Source organism: Bos mutus, chromosome 14 (genome assembly GCF_027580195.1).
Source record: "Bos mutus isolate GX-2022 chromosome 14, NWIPB_WYAK_1.1, whole genome shotgun sequence".
Classification (NCBI taxonomy): domain Eukaryota; kingdom Metazoa; phylum Chordata; class Mammalia; order Artiodactyla; family Bovidae; genus Bos; species Bos mutus.
This window is the reverse complement of record NC_091630.1, coordinates 27,033,868-27,056,072: the sequence shown is the minus strand read 5'-3', so window position 1 is coordinate 27,056,072 and position 22,205 is coordinate 27,033,868. Positions and strand designations below refer to the sequence as shown.

The 22,205-nt window shown below is 37.6% G+C and overlaps 1 protein-coding gene across 1 annotated transcript in view; it reads right to left on the bottom strand.

Annotated features, from left to right (window-relative positions):
• Positions 1-22,205, bottom strand: part of PKHD1L1 (PKHD1 like 1) — a 184,318-nt gene that overhangs the window by 131,826 nt on the left and 30,287 nt on the right. The window contains exons 10-20 of the mRNA XM_014480419.2: positions 21,028-21,098; positions 19,568-19,678; positions 17,545-17,634; positions 13,939-14,207; positions 12,218-12,309; positions 8,204-8,363; positions 7,791-7,926; positions 6,888-7,031; positions 3,632-3,789; positions 2,471-2,584; positions 850-999 (exon numbers count right to left, since the gene is read on the bottom strand). Of these exons, the coding sequence (XP_014335905.2) occupies positions 850-999; positions 2,471-2,584; positions 3,632-3,789; positions 6,888-7,031; positions 7,791-7,926; positions 8,204-8,363; positions 12,218-12,309; positions 13,939-14,207; positions 17,545-17,634; positions 19,568-19,678; positions 21,028-21,098 (1,495 nt within the window). The remainder of the gene's footprint in view (positions 1-849; positions 1,000-2,470; positions 2,585-3,631; positions 3,790-6,887; positions 7,032-7,790; positions 7,927-8,203; positions 8,364-12,217; positions 12,310-13,938; positions 14,208-17,544; positions 17,635-19,567; positions 19,679-21,027; positions 21,099-22,205) is intronic.

The window sequence follows — 22,205 nt, the reverse complement described above, 5'->3', positions numbered from 1 at the left end:
TAATTCCTAAGAATGCCAGGTATATCTAGAATTTAGAAGTTCAGAACATGTGTTGTAACAACTGGAAAATTTTTTAAAAATAGAAAGGGTAAATCTATGATCTCTTGGCTTAGATGTGTGTAATATCTATCCTAAAACTGGCATTTCCTCTGTGATTTTCTTTCACTTTTTCCTGAGTGGATACCCAAAATCACTATAATGGCTATCCATTTTTGTTTCTTCTTAAATAATGAGGAATATTGAGGAGATTATATATTTTTAATTGTTTTACTATTTACACTAATGTGCACATAATTTTTTCCAAAATTATAAGATAAAGCAGAATACATGTGTGGCACTACATATTTTTTTAAATGTATTTATTTATTTTAGTTGGAGGATGATTATTTTGAAACATCGTGGTGGCCTCTGCCATACATCTATATGAATCAGCCATAGGCATACATGTGACCCCTCCCTCCTGAGGCTCCTCTCACCTCCCTCCCCACCCCATCCTCTCCAGGTTGTCACAGAGCACCAGCTTTGGGTTCCCTGCGTCATACATCAAACTCCCACCGGCTACCTATTTTACATATGGTAATGTATATGTTTCAATGCTATTCTCTGAAAGCAGCCCACCCTCTCCTCTCAGTGTCCACAAGTTTGTTCTTTACATCTGTGACTCCAAATTTCTTTACTTGAGAATCAGCAGAAGAGGAAATCGTAAGCCCCTAGAAGGTGAATCATGGTGCGAGGCCAGTGTGATGAGATTTCACATGACAAGCAATTCTCCTTGTCTCAAAATTTCATGAAATTTTATTACCAAGGTATTTTACAAATTCAATTAGCATATCATTTTGTTGAGCTTACCTGATTATAAGGAAATAATAAAATGTCTTCATATGGTAGTCTGTTTTGTTTAACATCTGCTGAGTCAAAAAGAACAGCTGGGTTTTTCAGGGAATAACGACCACAGTAAGCATCCGTTTCAGCTGTCTTCTGCCCTCTATTAATATGCTCCTACAGCAATAATAATATTTCAAATGAAAACATGATTTATTTTTCTGGTTTATTCCCCAGCCTCTTCACCTAAGTCATTCAAGTTCCAACTCAGATCCCACTGTTTCCCAAACTGCTTTAACTTGAAATATTTTCTCTCTTCTTTGAAAGTCTAAGGCTCTCATTCTATATCATTCACTTAGATCCATAATCATATAATCCCTGTACCTGTATTTGACTATTTCCTAAGTCCTATATTTCCCTTTACATTATGAACTCCTTAAGGATATTTATTCACTCTTTTCACAAATGATTTTTAGTGTTCATTCTGTGCCTGGTGTTTGCTTGCTTGTTCATTTGCTTGTTTTTTGTTTAATCTTCAGGGTTCAAGGAGCGAAGCACCCTACCTGTACACACAGGGGCCTACCAGTTTGGGACAAAGGAACCAAGGATTATAAAACTAAGCCTGAAGGGAGGTGTCTAATTCATATAATAGTATTAAAAAAGATGACTCAGGAGACGAGACAAATGGATTGCTATCTAAAAGGAAAAGGGAGCTAAGGAGCATCAGAGAGAGGGTTAAAATATATGCAGAGAAGTGGGGATGTGAGAGTGGTGCTGGGAAACTAAAGGAGTCAAGGTAACATGAGTCAAGAATGTGTGTTATGATGATGACTGTAGATGAAGTAGGAAAGGAGTATAATGTAAATTAGTTGTTCAGTTTCCTTGTCTGCAAGTATCACATTCAGGACAGAAGAACCTCAATACATGTATATTAAAACATGGCCCATTAAATGATTTTCCCTTTTCACTAACATATCTGTTTGCATAAAGTATGACATGATGTATGTTTTTATATATATATATATATATATTTTTTTAAAAGGCGCATTTAGTTCTGGAGTATTGATCTAAATTGAATAACTTGCCTAAATATTTCTTATTCCTGAGGTATTCATTTGGAAATGGTGACTATCTGGCTTCCTTGAGTCTTCAAAATAAGAATTAGGAAGATAAGTATATTTTAAATTTTCTTTACTGGAAATCAAAGAAAAATCTTTGTATTTTATCAAGAAATAAATACTGACTAGGCCTCATACTAACTGACCAGAGGGTGATCTCAAAAAGCAATGGAAGCAATTTCACTATATAATGCTCTACTACAAATTATATTCTCTGAAGCCATGAGGAGAAAGAATATACTCTGAATCTAAGAAAGCAAACAAAAAACCCTACAGATCTCACATTTACCCATCTTGCCTACTGTCTCTTGATTAAGAAAATTCATATGTGGTAGAAATACTGCTTTTACAAATGAATCATTTTATAATGCAGGAAGATGCTAGAACCTTATCAATAAACATATAACAAAATTATATTTGTAACTTGACTTTAAATGATAAAGTAATTAATGCTAATCAAAAAATGACAAAATTCCAAACATTTATATGAATTCTTATCTTGTCCATTTTGAGGTTGATTAAATACATACCAGGTTAAAATCAGTTTCATAATCTCTGAAGTATTTCACAACAAATCCTTCTTCAAAATTTGCAATTTGTGGTGGACACTTGCTGCTAACCATTTCTTCCAGTGCTGCCTGAAACTAAGTTAACAATAATTAATAAATAATTACTAAAGCTTTAGTAATTTCTTCATGAAGGGTTAGAACATTAGTAATTTTACTACTAATTCTAATTAGTTTTAAAGGAATAATTTCATAAGATAATTCCCATGTTAGCCATAATTATGAGGTAATTTCTTAAATAATTTTTAAGTTTATATATGATAATCTCAGTATAATGACTGTTTCAAAATTTTTATTTTAGGGAAGTCCCTGATGGTCCAGCAGTTAGGACTCGGCACTTTTACTGCCAAGGGCCTGAGTTTGATCTCCAGTCAGGGAACTAAGATCCCATGAGATGCTTGGCATGGCCAAAAATTTTTTTAATTAAAATAAAAAGATTTTTATTTTAGAATGTCAATAGTTACATCCAACTGGCTGACCTTAGCTTATTATGTTATTACATACTGTAGGCATATTTGTTTAGCAGTTTTTTAAAAGCGTCAATGAGGTAAAACTAAGTGAATTAGCCCCTCATTAAACAGTTTCAAATAAATAGCTTTCCCAATCAAATGAAAAACTAACTGGAAAATATATATATACTCCAATGCATTTTGTTTCTCAAAAGAAGAAATACAGATTATGCAATCCTTTATTATTTAAGAAAAAATCTAGATAATACAGGAATTGGCACACATTCACGAGGTCTATAATTTCCACACTGTTATTTCTCTGGCAAAGCATACATATTTAGAATTAAAGAGTTGAAATAGCGTATGATCTTTAGTCATCAAACAAATATTAACTCATGCTCATTGTACAGGCAGTTGTGGAAATGCAGTAACTCACAAGCAAACGTTCCTTATGAGCAGATGCCCCATATACAGATACCCGGACCCTGTTGGCACAGACCTAAGAACTCCCCATTCATTCCCTCTGTCACTGTGGTATCTCCCACTTCTCTGCTCGCTATGAGTTGGCTCTAACCCACCATGCCAAGTAGGAGATGTATTACCACTCCTTAAAATATGTTTTTGTAGAAGGCTGATGTTTAAGTAGCTTTCTGCTTGAAAAATGAACACAGCATACTTCAGCTTCTGATGACTGCGGTGTCAGAGGCCTAGAAGTGATCCCATCCCAGTTGAGTGTGAAGGTGTCCAAACTGGGTTTTCCTTTGGTTTGTTCTGTAATAGCCAGCATGACATTGTTCCCTTCAAATGCTTCATAACTGAGCAGATCAAAGTCTCCTGTAATGAAATACCAAACATAACTTGAGGCAGTCAATTAATTACCAATATAGCCATGAAAGAAATTTAGATTTAACAAAACTTGTTTTATTTGGAATTGAATTATCACACACAAAAAAGGATGAACGGAGAAGATGCAGATCCTCGAATCTGAGACTTAGCCATAGTCAGTTCAGTTCAGTCGCTAAGTTGTGTCCGACTCTTTGTGACCCCATGAACTGCAGCACTCCAGGCCTCCTTGTCCATCACCAACTCCCAGCATCCACCCAAACCCATGTCCATCGAGTCGATGATGTCATCCAACCATCTCATCCTCTGTCGTTGCCTTCTCTTCCTGCCCTCAATCTTTCCCAGCATCAGGGTCTTTTCCAATGAGTCAGCTCTTCGCATCAGGTGGCCAAGTGTTGGAGTTTCAGCTTCAAATCAGTCCTTCCAATGAACACCCAGGATCAATCTCCTTTAGGATGGACTGGTTGGATCTCCTTGCAGTCCAAGGGACTCTCAAGAGTCTTCTCCAACACCACAGTTCAAAAGCATCAATTCTTCGGCACTCAGCCTTCTTTATAGTCCAACTCTCACATCCATACATGACCACTGGAAAAATCATAGCCTTGACTAGACAGACCTTTGTTGGCAAAGTAATGTCTCTGCTTTTTAATATGCTGTCTAGGTTGGTCGTAACTTTCCTTCCAAGGAGTAAGCATCTTTTAATTTCATGGCTGCCATCACCATCTGCAGTGATTTTGAAGCCCAGAAAAATAGTCAGCCACTGTTTCCCCATCTATCTGCAATGAAGTGATGGGACCGGATACCATGATCTTAGTTTTCTGAAAGTTGAGCTTTAAGCCAACTTTTTCACTCTCCTCTTTCACTTTCATCAAGAGGCTCTTCAGCTCTTCTTCACTTTCTGCCACAAGGGTGGCGTCATCTGCATATCTGAGGTGATTGATATTTCTCCCGGCAATCTTGATTCCAGCTTGTGCTTCCTCCAGCCCAGCGTTTCTCATGATGTACTCTGCATAGAAGTTAAATAAGCAGGGTGACAATATATAGCCTTGATGTACTCCTTTTCCTATTTGGAACCAGTGTGTTGTTCCATGTCCAGTTCTAACTGTTGCTTCCTGACCTGCATACGGGTTTCTCAAGAGGCAGGTCAGGTGGTCTGGTATTGCCATCTCTTTCAGAATTTTCCACAGTTTATTGTGATCCACACATTCAAAGGCTTTGGCATAGTCAATGAAGCAGAAATAGATGCTTTTCTGGAACTCTCTTGCTTTTTCCACGATCCAGCGGATGTTGGCAATTTGATCTCTGGTTCCTCTGCCTTTTCTAAAACCAGCTTGAACATCTGGAAGTTCATGGTTCACGTATTGCTGAAGCCTGGCTTAGAGAATTTTAAGCATTACTTTACTAGCGCGTGAGTTGAGTGCAATTGTGCGGTATTTTGAGCATTCTTTGGCATTGCTTTTCTTTGGGATTGGAATGAAAACTGACCTCTTCCAGTCCATTTAGCCATAGTAGAAATAGCAAAATAGCAGAGAAAGGTAACCTATATATTTTAAGGTTCTGTTTTTGTAGCTTAAAAGGATGTTTTGTAAGATAAATAGAAGTTGGGCATTGGAATCAAGAGGTAAAAATCAATGGGCAACAGAATATTCCAAAAATCCTTTTATTTTTGCTCCAGTACCACCATCATAGTGTAAAGGGCTAGGCTGGGAACTGCTCTTTTCCTCAGATATGAATAGAGTACAAAGGTGAATCACAGGAAACAGTCTCATGCCTGTGAGGCTTGTTCATACCATCTCACTTTGAGAGAAATCAGGCTTTGTCCTCAGATGTTTCTCTTCACTGGGAAGATGCTTTAACAATGGAATCCTATTGCCTTTCTCTGTTGAGTAAAGTACTAGAATCTGCCCAGTTATGACTTAAGTACCATATTGGTTAAGGTTTCTGCTGAACCTTTAAAATTTCTCTTTGATCTAAAACCATGTTTCTGAGAGAACAAAGATAACAATATCTTTATTTATATAGCATTTTGACAAGATAACCTATGGGAAATTTTTAGAACTTTATGTTAAACAAAATTCTCTACTCAGCAATGAAATTAACAATTTCATTCAATGAGACATAAATATTGATGTAACATTTTACTTATATGAATTAGAAAATAGTGATTGCTCAAAAAAAAGCAATTTATTCAGGGATTGATTTCATGGGCCAGAAATCCCAAATACCCAAAGAAAGAAAGAAAGTGCTAGTTGCTCAGTTGTGTCCAACTCTTTGCAACCCCATGGACTGTAGCCCTCCAGGCTCCTCTATCCATGGGATTTTCCATGCAAGAATACTGGAGTGGGTTCTCATTTCCTTCTTCAGCAGATCTTCCTGACCCAGGGATCAAACCTGGGTCTCCTCCATTGCAGGTAGGGTCTTTACTGTCTGAGACACCAAACTGGTTGCTAAATTTGTCTTTAAGATTTGAAAATGTAATTGGAAGCTAATAGCTATTACTTGAAAAGGGTAAAGAAATCAAATAATTTTGGAAAATGCTATATTAAATACAAGTGCACTGCTTTTTTTTTTTTTTATTGCTTTGTTGTTTTTATTGCTCACTGCAGGATTCCTTGGGGATTTTAATATTCTAATGGGTTCTATAAATCTTCAAGGAGAAGGTGTGGTATGCAGTGTTTCCTATGTGGGTTTGACCCGAGAATCCTTTCAGTGGGCAAGATCTGGCCAGACTAAGTGTCTCCTGAGAAATACTGATTTACTTAAATTTCATTTCCAGAATTAAATATCTTCACTAATTTTTGCTAAATATAAAGTAGACTATTACTAATAGAGTATTTGTAGTTTATAGTGCAGTGTATTTCTCATGCATTTGGAGCTGTACACTCTTTGAAATACAACTAAAATTTAAATTACAATATAAAAAATTAACCATTTAATTTGTTTCTCCTGAAGTTGATCAACACTATGAATCCACTTCCTTTCTCCTCTCATTTTATGGTGCTTTTACCTTTTTCAGTGGAGGTGCACAGGATACGAATTTGTTTCCTAGAAAAAACATTACAGAACTTCAAAATGAAATACAGGCTTACCTCTAGTTGATATAAAGGTTATCAGGTAAACATAGCTTCGGGGGTCTTCTGTTCTTATGACTTGCACTGTGTCGGGTTTTATAGACCAGAGGTCATTTAAGGCTGACTGCAGTATGAACTCAGAAGCATCAGCAGGTAGCCAGACTTTGTATGAAATAAAATAAAATTTAAAAGTCAAATGATTAGGAACTTTAATCAGAAAAAAAATGGGTTGCAATCTCCGCTCTACCCCAACCAGCAGTGATGCCTTATATTTGAATTTTTTAAAGTACCTATAGCCTGTACCATAAGTTATTAATGAAATTATGTTCTGAAAGATTCAAATTCAATATTATTGAGTACTTAATGGGATTGTGATCTATTGAGGACAGGTTCATATTTTACTGTTTCAATGTTCCCATGGTAATAAGCATCCCATGTGGCAAATAGTAAGTATTCATCAGTATTTACTTATTGAAATGATAGAAGTAGCAAAAATTATTTTTCTGGATTTGTTATAAAATAAGAAATACAATATCTTTATTAACAGATAAACTAGTGTCTTATAGGTCTATTGCTTAATTTGAGAAATTGAAAGAAATGATCACCTGTCTGTAATGATAAATTTAATTCCTATTAACTTATACCTGTGAGTTGCAGGTATGTTTTTGTGTGTTTAAATATGCATTTATCATGATCCTTATAGAAGAAAGTGACAGTATATACCTGAAAGTTGTTTTTATTGATGCCATTTTCTATCCCAGTCTGAGGAGTTTTCTTCATAATATTTTTTTTTGCTTCTTTACCAAGCATACTATTAAAACTGTATTTTCCATATAGTAGAACTTGACTAGAGCAAATACCTTTTTAAAATTTTGTCTAACATAAAGAGAAATAAAGTCTCCCTTATTTTTTACAACTTACCAGTTTTTTCCATGTTGTAGATCAATCTATACTGGTAATGTGAACATAAATTAGCTTCCACACATGGGCTGGTTACCACGACCTTCTGCACTTCATTCGTTGCATGAGTTGTTTCCCAGTTTTCCAATGTTATAACCTATTCCCCAATTTAAAAAAAGCATCTATTTACTACATGGAAAAATACATTTTTAAAAGCATCATAAACCAGCTACTGTAAACAATAAACTATTTTAAAGGGTAAGTCATCAAACAACAGGCTCTTTATAATTACAGATATTCCAAGGCACAATTTAATAATTTTCCACGACTGCTTCCCCTTCAAACAGTATCTTACCTCGTACAGTTAATAACCAAATAGAGTTCTATCTTTGAACATTTGCTCTTTCTAAGGTGACTCTATAACCACAGCCAACCTGTACTTCCTGGACAACTGCTGACTGGGATTTGATGACTTGTTCTTCATTCACTGCATCTTCTGTTTGTTGTTCAGTATAGACACTTTTATACTGGTACAGTCCAACATCCACAAAAGCGCTTAGTCTGTACTCCTGCAGCAAGATTTCAATGTAATATCTGGAAAATAGAACAACTAAAGATTGGAACTTTTTCTCCAGAACACTTAATCATGAATTTTGCTTTCAATGAATAAATTTCTACACGATACAAAATACCTGCCCAATAAATGATTTATATTGTCCCCAGGTGGCGCTAGTGGTAAAGAACCTACTTGCCAATGCAGGAGATGTAAGAGACAAGGGTTTGATCCCTGGGTCGGGAAGATCCCCTGGAGGAGGGCATGACAACCCACTCCAGCATTCTTGCCTGGAGAATCTCAAGGACAGAGGAGCCTGGTGGGCTATAGTCCAGAGGGTCTCAAAGAGTCGGACACAACTGAAGTGACTAGCACACACACATACACACATCCTTGATTTTAACTATCAAATTATTTCACAGCAGTTTGCTAAAAGAAAATGAGTTGTGTAAGATATCTGCATTAGAGATAGAGAAACTGACGAATTGAGAAGAGATACTACCTTCTATCCTCAAGGAGCTGAAAACAATTACATTGTAGGTTATAACAAACTTCCTGACATAAAACCAGAGGACACAAAGAGGTTAAAGTACTGTAATGTACATAAGAAAATGTCAGGTAGACTCAGACATACCACATATTTTGTATCTGAGTGGTTGTATGTGTCAGGGATGAAATTCTCCCCTAAGTTCCTTAAATATTGTCTCCACTTGTAACTTGGGAAATAAAACACTGCCTTAGGAAACTTTTACTGATTAGGCTGATCACGGCCCTCCAACAAGCTGGATGAGATTCACACCTTAAATCTGGAATTCTTGATTCCTGAGGGTCCCTGCCCATCATCCAACTGCCTATTGAGAATTAGCTGTTCACCCACCAGTCGTTACAGGGGAGTGCAAAGCTACTACTGTTTGTGTGCTCAGTCGCTCAGTTGTGTCTGGCTCTTTGGGACCCCGTGGACTATAGCCCACCAGGCTGCTCTGTCCATGAGCCTTCCCAGGCAAGAATACTGGAGTGGGTTGCCATTTTTTCCTCCAGGGGACCTTTCCTACCTAAGTCTCAATCAGTGTCACACTGCTCCCATCTTTGAAGAGGCCAGCTAGGAGTTCCTTTAAATGGCCTCACATCATTCAGCAGATACTCTTGTATATGGAGATGAAGTGTCCACGGTTCATGAAAGACTGTGAATGGAGTGCATTTTTTATCTCCCATCTGGCAAGGAGATGGGGCTCTGGGTCATTTCCTCCACAGGACTGATACTGGAGGATTATGTCAGGCTTTCAGCTGCCCTGAGAAACCTGTTTGCCATCTCTGCCAAATCAAGGTGGGCAATACTAACTACGGAGCAGGACTTGGAGAAGTGAAGTAAAGTGAAAGTCACTCAGTCATGTCCTACTCTTTGAGACCCAGTGGATTATACAGTCCATGGAATTCTCCAGGCCAGAATACTGGAGCGGGTAGCTTTTTCCTTCTCCAGGGGATCTTCCCAACCCAGGGGTCGAACTCAGGTCTCCTGTATTGTGGGTGGATTCTTTACCAGTTGACCCATAAGGGAAGCCTGGACTTGGAGAAGAACCACTAAATTCTGTATCCTTATTGGCAGCTTAAATATATTTTAAGGCACTTTCTACATGCTAGCACTTCACAGACATTACTCTATTTAAGTGTCACAAAGTCCTATAAATACATATATTATTCTGTTTGTTTATATGAATTACAGAAACTAAGAATTTTAAAGACTGAAAAATTATTTAGAAGTTAGTAACTGAGGTAGGATTCAAATAGAAAGGGGGGTGACCCAAGAGATATGCATGTAGAGATAGGCTGTATTATTTGAGTAAAATGAACTGGCAAGACAAGTTATCTTCAAAAAGGTCCCAGGGACCATTGTGCAACAAACCAGCCATGTGGCCTCAATTTCAGAACTCACAGGCATCATTATTCCTGCCAATGTGTAAATTCCAAGCTAGTTTGCAGAAGCACAGATAAACCAGGTGGCAGATGTATTACAAGCCACCTTCATGCAAGCTCTGTGCTCTTATCAAGCAGGTAAATTGAACTCATTTTCCAAGGTCAAAGCAAAGCCTGAAGGTGTATTGACACTGAATAGCAATAGAAATTAACAAGGTAGTCCATTTTCTCTGAATTGGCCTGGCAATCTTGGTTAAAAAAGAAAAGGCTTAAGTATATAAAGCAGTGATATTAGAAGGGGGAAGAGAAAAAGAATGGAATGCTTGTTATTCCTAAGACTTCAGTGAGAACATTAAGTGTAGCTTCTCTCAGGTACTATTGATCCCAACCCTCTCTGACCAACTCCATGATGCTGCCTATGAGCATAACCTAATCAATATCTGGAAGGGTGATGTGGTAGAATGAAAAACAAAACTCCTCCCACCAGGAAGAGAAGCCCAGGACGTCCCCGGTGGTCGAGTGGTTTAGAATCCACCTGCCAAAGCAGAGGACACAGGTTTGATCCCTGTTCCGGAACATCCCACATATCTCAGAGCAACTAAGCCCATGTGCCACAACTACCAATGCTACACTCAGTAGAGCCTGAGAGCTTCAACCACTGAAGCCTGTGTGGCTAGAGCCCGTGCTCTGCAACAAGAGAAGCCACCGCAACGAGAAGCCCGTGCACCGTGACGAACAGAGCCCCTCTCTGCGGCAACTAGAGAAAGCCTGAGTGCAGCGATAGGGACCCAGTGCAGGCAAAAATAAATTAAAAAATAAAAGGAGTGAAGTCTGTTTCTTCACCCACTGAATATAAGCCTGGCCTTTTGCTTTAGTCACTGAGATATTAGCAAATGTGACATAAGCAGAGTTTAAAAAGCCCCTGTGCATTAGGAATTGCCCTCTTGCCTGCGGGGACACTGCAACACACCGTCATGAAAGACCTTCTGGCTGGAGATATCCTCGATACTTCAGTCCCTGCCAGGCCAGCCGAGACTCCAGATATGCGAACAAGGCGGTCCTGGACCATTAATCACCAGCTAACACAGCCAGGATCAAAAGACCTACCTAGATAATCACAAAATTGGGTTGCTTCAAGCTACCAAATCTGGGGGAATGGTTTCTTACACAGCAAAACCTAACAAATACAAATGGTAAATGGAAGGTAATTCACATGTACCTCTTGATGTTCTCTATGTAACAGCTATTTTACATATATCACATTTTTTAACCTCCCTGTTTTCTAGGAATCCTGAAGAGCTTTTTGAATGGGATTATTAGCTATTTGAATAATATTCTCATTTTCTTTCTGAAATTGGACCTTTCAGCACTAAAAAATATACCACTTAAGGGCAGGGAGTATGTTTTAATATCTTTAGTATTAAATTTCCAGTACTGGCAGGCCCAGGGTCTGAAATAAATCATGAGACTATTAAATACATATTAACTGTGGCACCAGTTAATGTGGTTTTGTGGTTTATCTCCAGTAATAGAGAAAATAAGAGCAGAGAACTTGATGGCTGGATTGACTGAAAGGTCCTAGTAAGAAACTGAAGCAGGATTAAGAAAATTTCACAAAATTATAATTTCTGTAACAGGAATAATTTAGATTTCGAATTTCCCTAGTTAGCTGAATGCTAACTAATAAATAGCTAATAATCCCATTCAAAAAGCTCTTCAGGATTCCTAGAAAACAGGGAGGTAAAAAACGTGATATATGCAAAAGAGCTGTTACATGGAGAAGTATTCTTGAGAATATAGGAACAAAATGTAACAAAATTACGGAGAATGGCCAATTACAAATTGATTATTAGCATAATAATATTATTAGCATAATAAATTAGCATCACTTCCACCCATGAAACAAATTTAAAATGTTTTTATATATAAACTTATGGCTTTTAAATATCACATAATAGTTTAAAGAAAAGAAAACAAATCTTACTCTTTTCCTTCTTGAAGATGAATATCATCTGATCTCTGTGTTGGGTTGGAAAAATAATTGTTGGCATTGGAAGAATGATAGGCAATCCTCACCTTATCCCAAAAAGACAGAGAAAGAGAGAGGGGAGGAGAGAGAGAACTTATTAATAAGACTTTCAGCATTTATTTATCATTTATTATTTCTCTCAGTCTTAGACCTTTTATGAACAGAAAAACATGAAAATACTTCATATTTTTCTTCTATTATTCATGATGAAAAGGATCTTAAAAAATTATCAAAGCTCATTTCACTCCTGCCAACCTTAATGAATATCAACCATACTATTCCATGAACACACACAGATCATAGCTTTTCCACAATTAGAACTGCAAATGGAAAATTTAAAGACCCATCCTGGGAGGAAGGTTGCTTATTGTTAAGTAAAATATTCTTTTTTTCTGCAGAAAACTTTGAGGGACTTAATCCAAATTAGATCATTAAAAAGAGATATGAAAGATGCCAAAGATCACTAAATGCGTCTACACTCTACAAAGAGAAGACTTGAGGCTTCTCAACAGAAATGACTACACTGTCCTTAAAAGAAACATGCTGAAAAACTACTGCAAAATTGGAATTCATGTGTTACAGGCAGGCATTTAAGTCTGGGAGACAACCTTGCCATATATGTAGTGAGTCATTTTGATTTGATCTATCAGTTTCACATTTGTGAAATGGTCCTTCCCTCATAGCTCAGTTGGTAAAGAATCTGCCTGCAACGCAGGAGGCCCCGGTTCAATTCCTGGGTTAGGAAGATCCGCTGGAGAAGGGATAGGCTACCAGCTTCAGTATTCTTGGGCTTCCTGTGTAGCTCAGCTGGTAAAGAATCTGTCTGCAATGTGGGACACCTGGGTTTGATTCCTGGGTTGGGAAGATCCCCTGGAGAAGGGAAAGGCTACACACTCCAGTATTCTAGCCTAGAGAATTCCATGGACAGTCCATGGGGTCGCAAACCTTGGGGCCTCAAACCTTGGGGCCTCAAACCATGAGGTTGCAAAGAGTCGGACATGACTGAGCGACTTTCACTTTCACTTCCTAAAGAAATAACATAAAACATGTAATAATGTAATGAACACAAATGTTTAACAGAGTATTATTTGTGATCATAAAATATCAGAAGTTAAAAATGTATCAGTATGTGGAAAGTTACTTAAGTTTAGTAACTCACCCAATAACATACTATTTAGTCATCAAACACTGCATCATAAAAGCTATTTAATAATATGTGAAAAGACTAATACATGATAAAAGTGATTATAAATTTGGTCACAGGATCCTATTTATGTAAAAAATAAAATATAGACAAAAGGAGATAAAAGATTTTAATCTCATGATCAAGTAATAGTGAAACAGATCTAGTAGAACAGTGAAATATGTGTACGTTTCTCCAAATTCCCTATGGGTGATTATAATTCTTTCATAATAAAAATAATCTTTAATTTTAAAGAAAATGTCTATTTTTTTCTTAGTGAAGGAAAATTTAGGTATGGGAAAAACATTTTCTTTTAGACAACAAGTTTTCCATAATGACTTTATGGCTCATATCACATGTGTTAAAATAGTCAAATACCCACCACATAGATTCTTTAGTATATTCATTGGTTTTAGTGTCGAATAAATGGGACACATATAAAGGTTACCATATTGTTTCTATGATACCATGTGGTATGCTGTGGCTTCCCTACCTTATCTTCTGGAAGTCCAGTCTGGCTGAAATAAATGGCATAACGGTCATCACCTTTGATGTAGAATCTATAAACGTCAGATTCTGGAGCCACCAAAAACCCACTGAAACGTGCAACAAATGTGTCTTGTTCCATGGGCCAAACATAGGAAGCTGAATCTACCCAAATGGCACCCAAGTACCCTGGAGTTTTTTCACTGTATTGGAGTATCTCTTCAAGACGTGCTGGCCGGCTATTATTCCACACCTCAAGCATTAGGCCTCTCCCTCCTGAACGTAATAAAGAAGGCTCTCATCAGAATTTTGATGCAGTATCTCAATAACTTTTACTTGGGTAGTGCTTATAGATATTCTATTTCTATTCATATTTTTAGACTATATGTATAAACAGAAGAATTACATATATCTCTACCTGTATCTGTGCCCAGAGGATACAGTGCTATTAAGACAGTCTACAATTTTATTTATTATTTCATACATCTAAACCTCTGATTCTACATTCTATAAAATGAGTCTAATATTATGACTTGCGTAGCTGCTATAGGGATTACATATTACACACACACACACACACAAACACATGCAAAGTACCTGGTACTCAGTGAATGCCTTACATAAGATAGTAATAATATAATTATTACTTTTGATAAGACTGATGTTGCTTTATGTAGTCAAGACTCAAAACTTCAAGATTCAGACTATTTCATTACAAAACATTCACCCTGATTATTATCTCTAATAAAAGTTAGTCATTTAATGGCTCAATGAACACACACTGTTGGCCTTAGGTTTCTGTTAGTACTTTTCTTCTTTTTAACATTACTTTGTGCTCTAGGATTTCATCTCCTTCTTGGACAGAATCAGAGAGAAAACATTCTCATTTAAAGTAAGCTTACACTTGCCAGATTGAGGGCAAGAGGAGAAGGGGGCAACAGAGGATGAGATAGTTGGATGGCATCACTGACTCAATGGACATGAGTTTGAGCAAACTCAGGGAGATAGTGAAGGACAGGAAAGTCTGGCCTGCTGCAGTTCATGGGGTCACAAAGAGTCGGACATGACTTAGTGACTGAACAAAAACAACACTTGCCAGTGTTATTTTTTCATAATTATAATGGAGCCATCTCAGTTTTTATTTTTCTTCCTTAAAATACAACACGAGTCAAGTGCAGGTTTTTCTCCAGCAGCTTAGGCTTGGCTGGAGTGTCAGAATCTGGAAAATAATGACTGCAACTCTTCCTCTGCAACTCTTCTCTTTGAAGTGCTTGAGCACTTCAAACTTTTTAAGCAACAGTATGCTCTTGTATACACAACTTTCTTTAAAGTAATCAATTATGAATACCAAAATTCTCCTCTTAAACTGGTCATTTAAAAAATATCATTCAAGAGCTTTCTTTGTGGCTCAGTGGTAAAGAATCCACCTGCCAATGCAGGAGACACGGGTTCGATCCGTGATCCAGGATGATCCCACATGCTGCAGAGCAACAGCCCGTGCACCATAACTATTGAGCCTGTGCCCTACAGCCTGGGAGTCACGACTACTGAGGCCACAGGCCACGACTACTGAAGTCTACGTGCCCTAGATCCTGTGCTCTGCAACAAGAGAAGCCACGGAAATGAGAAACCTGTGCACTGCAACTACAGAGCTGCAATGTGGAAGGAAATGGCAACCCACTCCAGTATTCTTGCCTGGAAAATCTTATGGACAGAGGAGCCTGGTGGGCTACAGCTCATGGGGTCTCAAAGAATTGGACATGACTGAGTGACTAAACCACCACCACCTGCTCGCTGCAACTAGAGAAAAGCCTGCACAATGATGAAGATCCAACACAACTGTAAATAAATAAAATAATTTTTTAAAATATCATTCAAAACAAAGACATTTAAAAGGTTAATAAACTGAATTTGTTTGGCTTCAAACACCAACCAATGACACAATTATAAACTGATTTCACTGGGGGCACAAGATGAGATACAAAATCCACCTGCACACATGTACAGCATCACGGGGGTCTAGTTTCAGACCTCAAAGCCCTCAGCTGCACTTTTAATGGCCACAGGTGAAAAATCTGGAAAGACTTTTGAGTTCCATTTTTCCCCATTCCCTGTGATCACACCTAAATCATACTAGATAAGGATTTAACCTCTGCCATTTAAGAAGAACTAAAGAGCCTCGTGATGAAAGTGAAAGAGGAGAGTGAAAAAGTTCGCTTAAAACTCAACATTCAGAAAACTAAGATCATGGCATCTGGTCCCATCACTTCATGGTAAATAGATGGGGAAATAATGGAAACAGTGAAAGACTTTATTTTTGGGGCTCCAAAATCACTGCAGATGGTGACTGCAGCCATGAAATTAAAAGACACTTGCTCCTTGGAAGAAAAGCTATGACCAACCTAGACAGCATACTAAAAAGCAAAGACATTACTTTGCCAACAAAGGTCCATCTAGTCAAAGCTATGGTTTTCCCAGTAGTCATGTGTAGATGTGAGAGTTGGACTATAAAGAAAGCTGAGCACCAAAGAATTGATGTTTTTGAACTGTGGTGTTGGAGAAGACTCTTGAGAGTCCCTTGGACTGCAAGGAGATCCAACCAGTCCATCCTAAAGGAAATCAGTCCTGAATATTCATTGGAAGGACTGATGCTGAAGCTGAAACTCCAATACTTTTCCCCCCTGATGTAAACAGCTGACTCATTGGAAAAGACCCTGATGCTGGGAAAGATTGAAGGTGGGAGGAGAAGGGGATGACAGAGGATGAAATGGTTGGATGGAATCACTGACTTAAAGGACATGAGTTTGAGCAAGCTCCAGGAGCTGGTGATGGACAGCGAAGCCTGGCATGCTGCGGTCCATGTGGTTGCAAAGAGTCGGACACGACTGAGTGACTGAACTGAACTGATTTATTTTTTCACTAGGAAAAAGCATTTAAAATGTTTCCATTAGCCTGTACCAACATTTAGTAACAATCATTTGATTTGAAATAAAAGTACCTTCATACTCTATCAAAAGAGCTTTCACAGGGTGTCTGAGAAATTTAGGCCAAGTTTACCTCCACTGGTATAGCCTTGATTCAACTAATTGAATAGAAATATTTCCTAATCCAGAAATAAAAAGAAAAGAAAAACTAGGAAGAAATTTATTATCATTCTCACTACAAATTGTAAAAAGCTCAAATAGTATTTTTTGTTACTATGTTATGGGCTGAATGTTTGGGTCCCCTCAAAACTAAAATGTTGAAACCTAGTGAAACCTAATGCCCAATGTGATGGTATTAGGAGGTGTGGCCTGTGGGGAGTGTTCAGGCCATGGGAGTAGAGCCCTCATGAATGGGATTAGTGTCCTTATGAGAGACCCCACAGAGCACCATACCCCTTCGAATGCCTCATCTATGAGGAACAGGTTCTCATCAGATACCTAATCTGCCAGGGCCATGATCTTGGATTCCTAGCCTCCAGAATCTTGAGAAATCAATGGTGTTTATAAGCTACTCAGTCTACGATGTTTTGTTATAGCAGCCTGAACAGACTAAGACACTATAGATATCTGTCAGTAATATTCCTCTTATGCAAATATAGAAATGGTCTTTCTCTCCAATGGTGACTTACCTGGATATATAGTTCTGAGAATATCAGGTTTAGGGGGTGTCTTGCAACATATGCTATTTTCTGTGACATTCAAAATATGACAGGCTTGACCTACAGAGAAGCAAGGGCAGAGCCATTACTACAGAGCTTCAGAATGCAAATCACACCAGCCTAACTTGGAGTGCTTTTTCAATTAGAACCAAGACGCACAAGCAAGAGGCAAAGCTGAAGGGTCTTCATTTCCTTTACATGTTCTCCATCAAAGCTTATCACTCATTAATTGTACTTTAGTTGTACTTCCACAGGGCAACACTTTGCTGGCAAAATCTCACAAATCTGAGTTAGAATATTTCATAATTTCTGAGAAACAAAGTTAAAAGTTTGATAAAATTATGTCACTGTAAACTATTTTATCTGGGTCCAAAGTGAAGCCTTATATGTTTTGTTCCCTGGAGAAAAGTTTCGGAATAAATCAGTCATGTTTAAAATTTACAAAAGTAGATGATTCCAGTCTTCTTAGGATAATAGTGGTTTTGTTCAAGTTTTTAAAATAAAAACAAAAAGGATAATAATTTTAAAATAAATTTATAATAATTTATGTCACAGACAGATGGAAACCAAAACAGACAAGGTTTTAAATAAGAACGATTATCGTAATACATAAGCACAAATAGACTTGAGTAAGAGTGTACATTTTAGACTCCCAAGTGCTCCTCACAGTGCTTCATGAAAGGTCGACCCTCATTAACTATTTATTGACATGGAAATAATCCATGAATACAGAAGTAAGGGAAACGGAGGAAAGCATCTTTACCAAGTTTTGTTTGGTGGCCTGGAAAATGTATACTTCAATACAACCTTTCACTATTTGAATGCTTTGTGGATACAAAGTCACTGAACTATAAAACAGTACATTTTAACAATATTTTAAACCAACTTAACTCATTTTTGTTGGAGCAAAGGAAAGATACAAAAACCAATGATTTTCAAGAAATTATTGAGGATTCAGAATCTCAAATCTGCCTGCACTTTAATGGCAAAGAAATACTATTAAAAAAACTTAACATGTAATCTTTGTATATCAGCTGTATCATAATGTCAGATGTAAAACATACAAATTCAAAATTATGTTCCTGTTTTTAATATTTTAAAAGATAGTAAAACAGAATAATATATTATATGAAATGTTAAAATTTTTTGGCCTATGCAGGTGGCCAGGAAGAATTCATGGGATAGGAAAGATGTCCTATGAATGCTACACAGGATTGCTTTCTGTGAATTTCTTTTCTTGAAATCACATTTTGGCTAGCTCATCAGCAGATTCCTTAAAAGCAGAAATCATCTGAGCAGAAGGCTTGATCAGAAAAATTACATGCCAGGTACTTGGACAGACGTCCTGTTCTTTGTCCATCAAGGTAGGTAAGGTCATTTTAACTCAGTGAGAAGATCCCCATTATACATTCATTCCCAACTTCCCATTTGAGTTGCCTAGCTCCCTACCTTTGAGCAGATCTGAACCAGACATATGAAAGTGACGCACATCCAGGGAATCAAGCCCAATATACATTTTGTGAATCAATTAATGCTTTTTCTAAGGCCAAAACAATCTGTAATTACTGATGTCCAGACAAGACAGAGTATATGACAAAGGGATGAGGAGTCTCCCGAAATGCCATTTTAAATTTCCCTGTAATTATCTAACCCATTAAGAAATAGTAACAGTTCAGAGAGGTAATTTGAAAGTCTATTAAATAGAGGTTATGTGTGTCTTTAGCGTGGCGAGCAATTTGTTGATGGCAGCCATGATGCTGCTGTGCAATGCCCTTCAGTGCTGACCTCAGAGCCCAAATCCTGGTCACATAAGGCTGCAAGGAGCAGTCCTCACTGGAAAATTGCAGTGGGAAAAGCATCAAGCTCCAGGACCAAATGCCCATCTGGAAATACCAGTTCTTAAATTAATACATTAATTGAGCACAACTACTATTTTTCACAGAAATAATTAAAGGAAGTATTCATTCTTTTATTAAAAAATCATGAAAAATACCTCCAACTAAAACTCGGACTGGGAAATCTGTCTGATCAAAGAACCGTCCACTGATTGTTAGCCAAGTGCCGCCTTGAGTGCTTCCTTGTGAAGGTGAAATCCTAGTAATCTCTGGGATGGGGAGGGGAAGGACAAGAAATAAAATGTCATGAACATTCCACATAAACGTAAACGTTTGTCTTTTACAAATTTTCCAAATTCCCTAGACATAGCAAATAACACAGCGAAGGTACTGGATTACCAAAGGAATGAAGCAGGTGTTTCGTTCTTTTGTCTCTGATGCAGTCTTGCAAAGAGGACAATAAACATGGCTTTCACACAGACCTGCGTCTCCTGGGGACCAAGGGTAAGTGGTAACTGGTACCAAACAGACACTGGTAATGGAAGGATCCAGAGAACAAGGAAAGCCTGGGCTAAGCATAGATGTTTGCTTCCAAAAGAAAACAAGAAAGCAAGAGAACAGCCTCTTCCCTATGCTCTTTAAAAATGAAATCTTTCTTATATTTACGGACCAACATCTTATATTTTTCTCACATACTAATACATTAACTATGACTGGAATGCTTGCAGCTTTGTATATAAGAGTCTTAGATATACTGGTAAAATAGACCAGTAATGATACAAGGTACATTCTTTTTAAAATTTACTCTTATTAGTTCATTCTATCAAAGTTCTATGTATTTTTCCATAGGAGTTTCACATTGAATAAAACAGACTTCTGTAGCCTAGACGGTAAAGAATATGCCTGCAATGCAGGAGACCTGGGTTCCATCCTTGGGTCGGAAAGACCCTTTGGAGAAGGGAATAGCAACCCACTCTGGTATCCTTGCCTGGAGAATCCCATAGACAGAGGAGCCTGGGAGGCTATAGTCCGTGGGATCGCAAAAGTTGGACACAACTAACATTTTCACGTAAGTTTCACAGTATGTTTCCAGAAAAAAACAGGATAGATCATATTTGGTTGATTCCAAGACACATATTTTTTTCATTTTTGAACATCTTTCACATCTGAATCACCCCAGGCCTGGCACTGAGATCTCTTTAAATTGAGATAAATTATATTCTCCTTGAGGAATTTTTTGGACCACACTGAAAGCATAAATCCCCGAGAGTGCTGGTTTGTGGGTTTAAATTGACAGCAGAGATTTTTTTTCCTTCCTTGATCAACATCCCAAGTTGAGACGCATGTTTCCCTGCTGTCTCTTTTAGTGAGATAAGTTTATTTCTCAATCAACCTGACACCAGAAATGTAGTTTTTGGCTACAGATCCTGGCTTTTTGTAGATCCTGGCTTAATGTCAGGGCTTCCTAGTACAATCCTTATCTTGGGTGTTTTTTCGTTCTTAGAACTACATAAAATAATACAGTACACTTTACAATCATTGTTGTATTTGATTTGATGAAATAAAGTATATGCCCTTCTCTTCCCCTGCCTTCCCCTCACACAGAAAGGTCACATACCTGCATATGTTTGAAACATTGAAATTTTATTGAGAGAAGAAACGAAATATGCCATTTTTTCTGGTAAACTCCTGTTTAAAAAAAAGTAAAAATTCTTGCTTTAAAAATGACCTTAAAAAAAATAAAATAAAATAAAAATGACCTTTATTTTAGGAAATTTTCTTTTACTTCAGTGATAGAAATCATATCAAAATTTACAAAGGACCAACAAAGAACTTTTGAGGAAAATAAAGATGTTCTAGAGCCTGCTTTATTAAATCCACAAATATACCAAACATATTTGCCAGCACTCACTGAACTGCACATTTAAAATATGCACCTTTTATTATATGCAAATAAATAAAGTTCAATAAAGTAAGAATTTGTATTAACATAAAAAATAAACACACAGGAGGACTGCCCTTCATAAAAGTTGGGCTCTATGGATGACCATCTTGGGCTTTCTGTGCTCTTATAACCCATTTCGGAGAAGGCAATGGCAACCCACTCCAGTACTCTTGCCTGGAAAATCCTATGGACGGAGGAGCCTGGTAGGCTGCAGTCCATGGGGTTGCGAAGAGTTGGACACAACTGAGCGACTTCACTTTGACTTTTCACTTTCACGCATTGGAGAAGGAAATGGCAACCCACTCCAGTGTTCTTGCCTAGAGAATCCCAGGGACGGGGGAGCCTGGTGGGTTGCCGTCTATGGGGTCACAGAGAGTCGGACACGACTGAAGCGACGCAGCAGCAGCAGCATAACCCATTTAGTGAACGAGTAACTAAGATCATTGAACTATTATCAGGTATGCTAAAATTTTAAATTTTTTAAGCTTCTAATTAGTATGCTATTTAATTCTTATATCAATCCCATGAGGTAGGTAATACTCAAGAGAAATTTTTTCTTAGTCAAGATCAGTGATTTCCCTGGCAATCCAGTGGTTAAGACTCTACCCTTCCAATAGAGGGGGCATGGGTTTGATCCCTGACCAGGGAACCAAAATCCCACATGCCATGCAGCATGGCCAAAAAAAAAAAAAAAAAATAAGTTGACATTTATCTTAGTCAAGGTCACAAAGACAGTAGCAGAAATGGAATTTGAACCAGGCAGTTTGAGTCCAGAGCCCTGGGTACTACACAGTTCTCCTCTCTAGCCACTAACTTACATGAGATACAAAGTATGAGTGCAAGTTCACAAC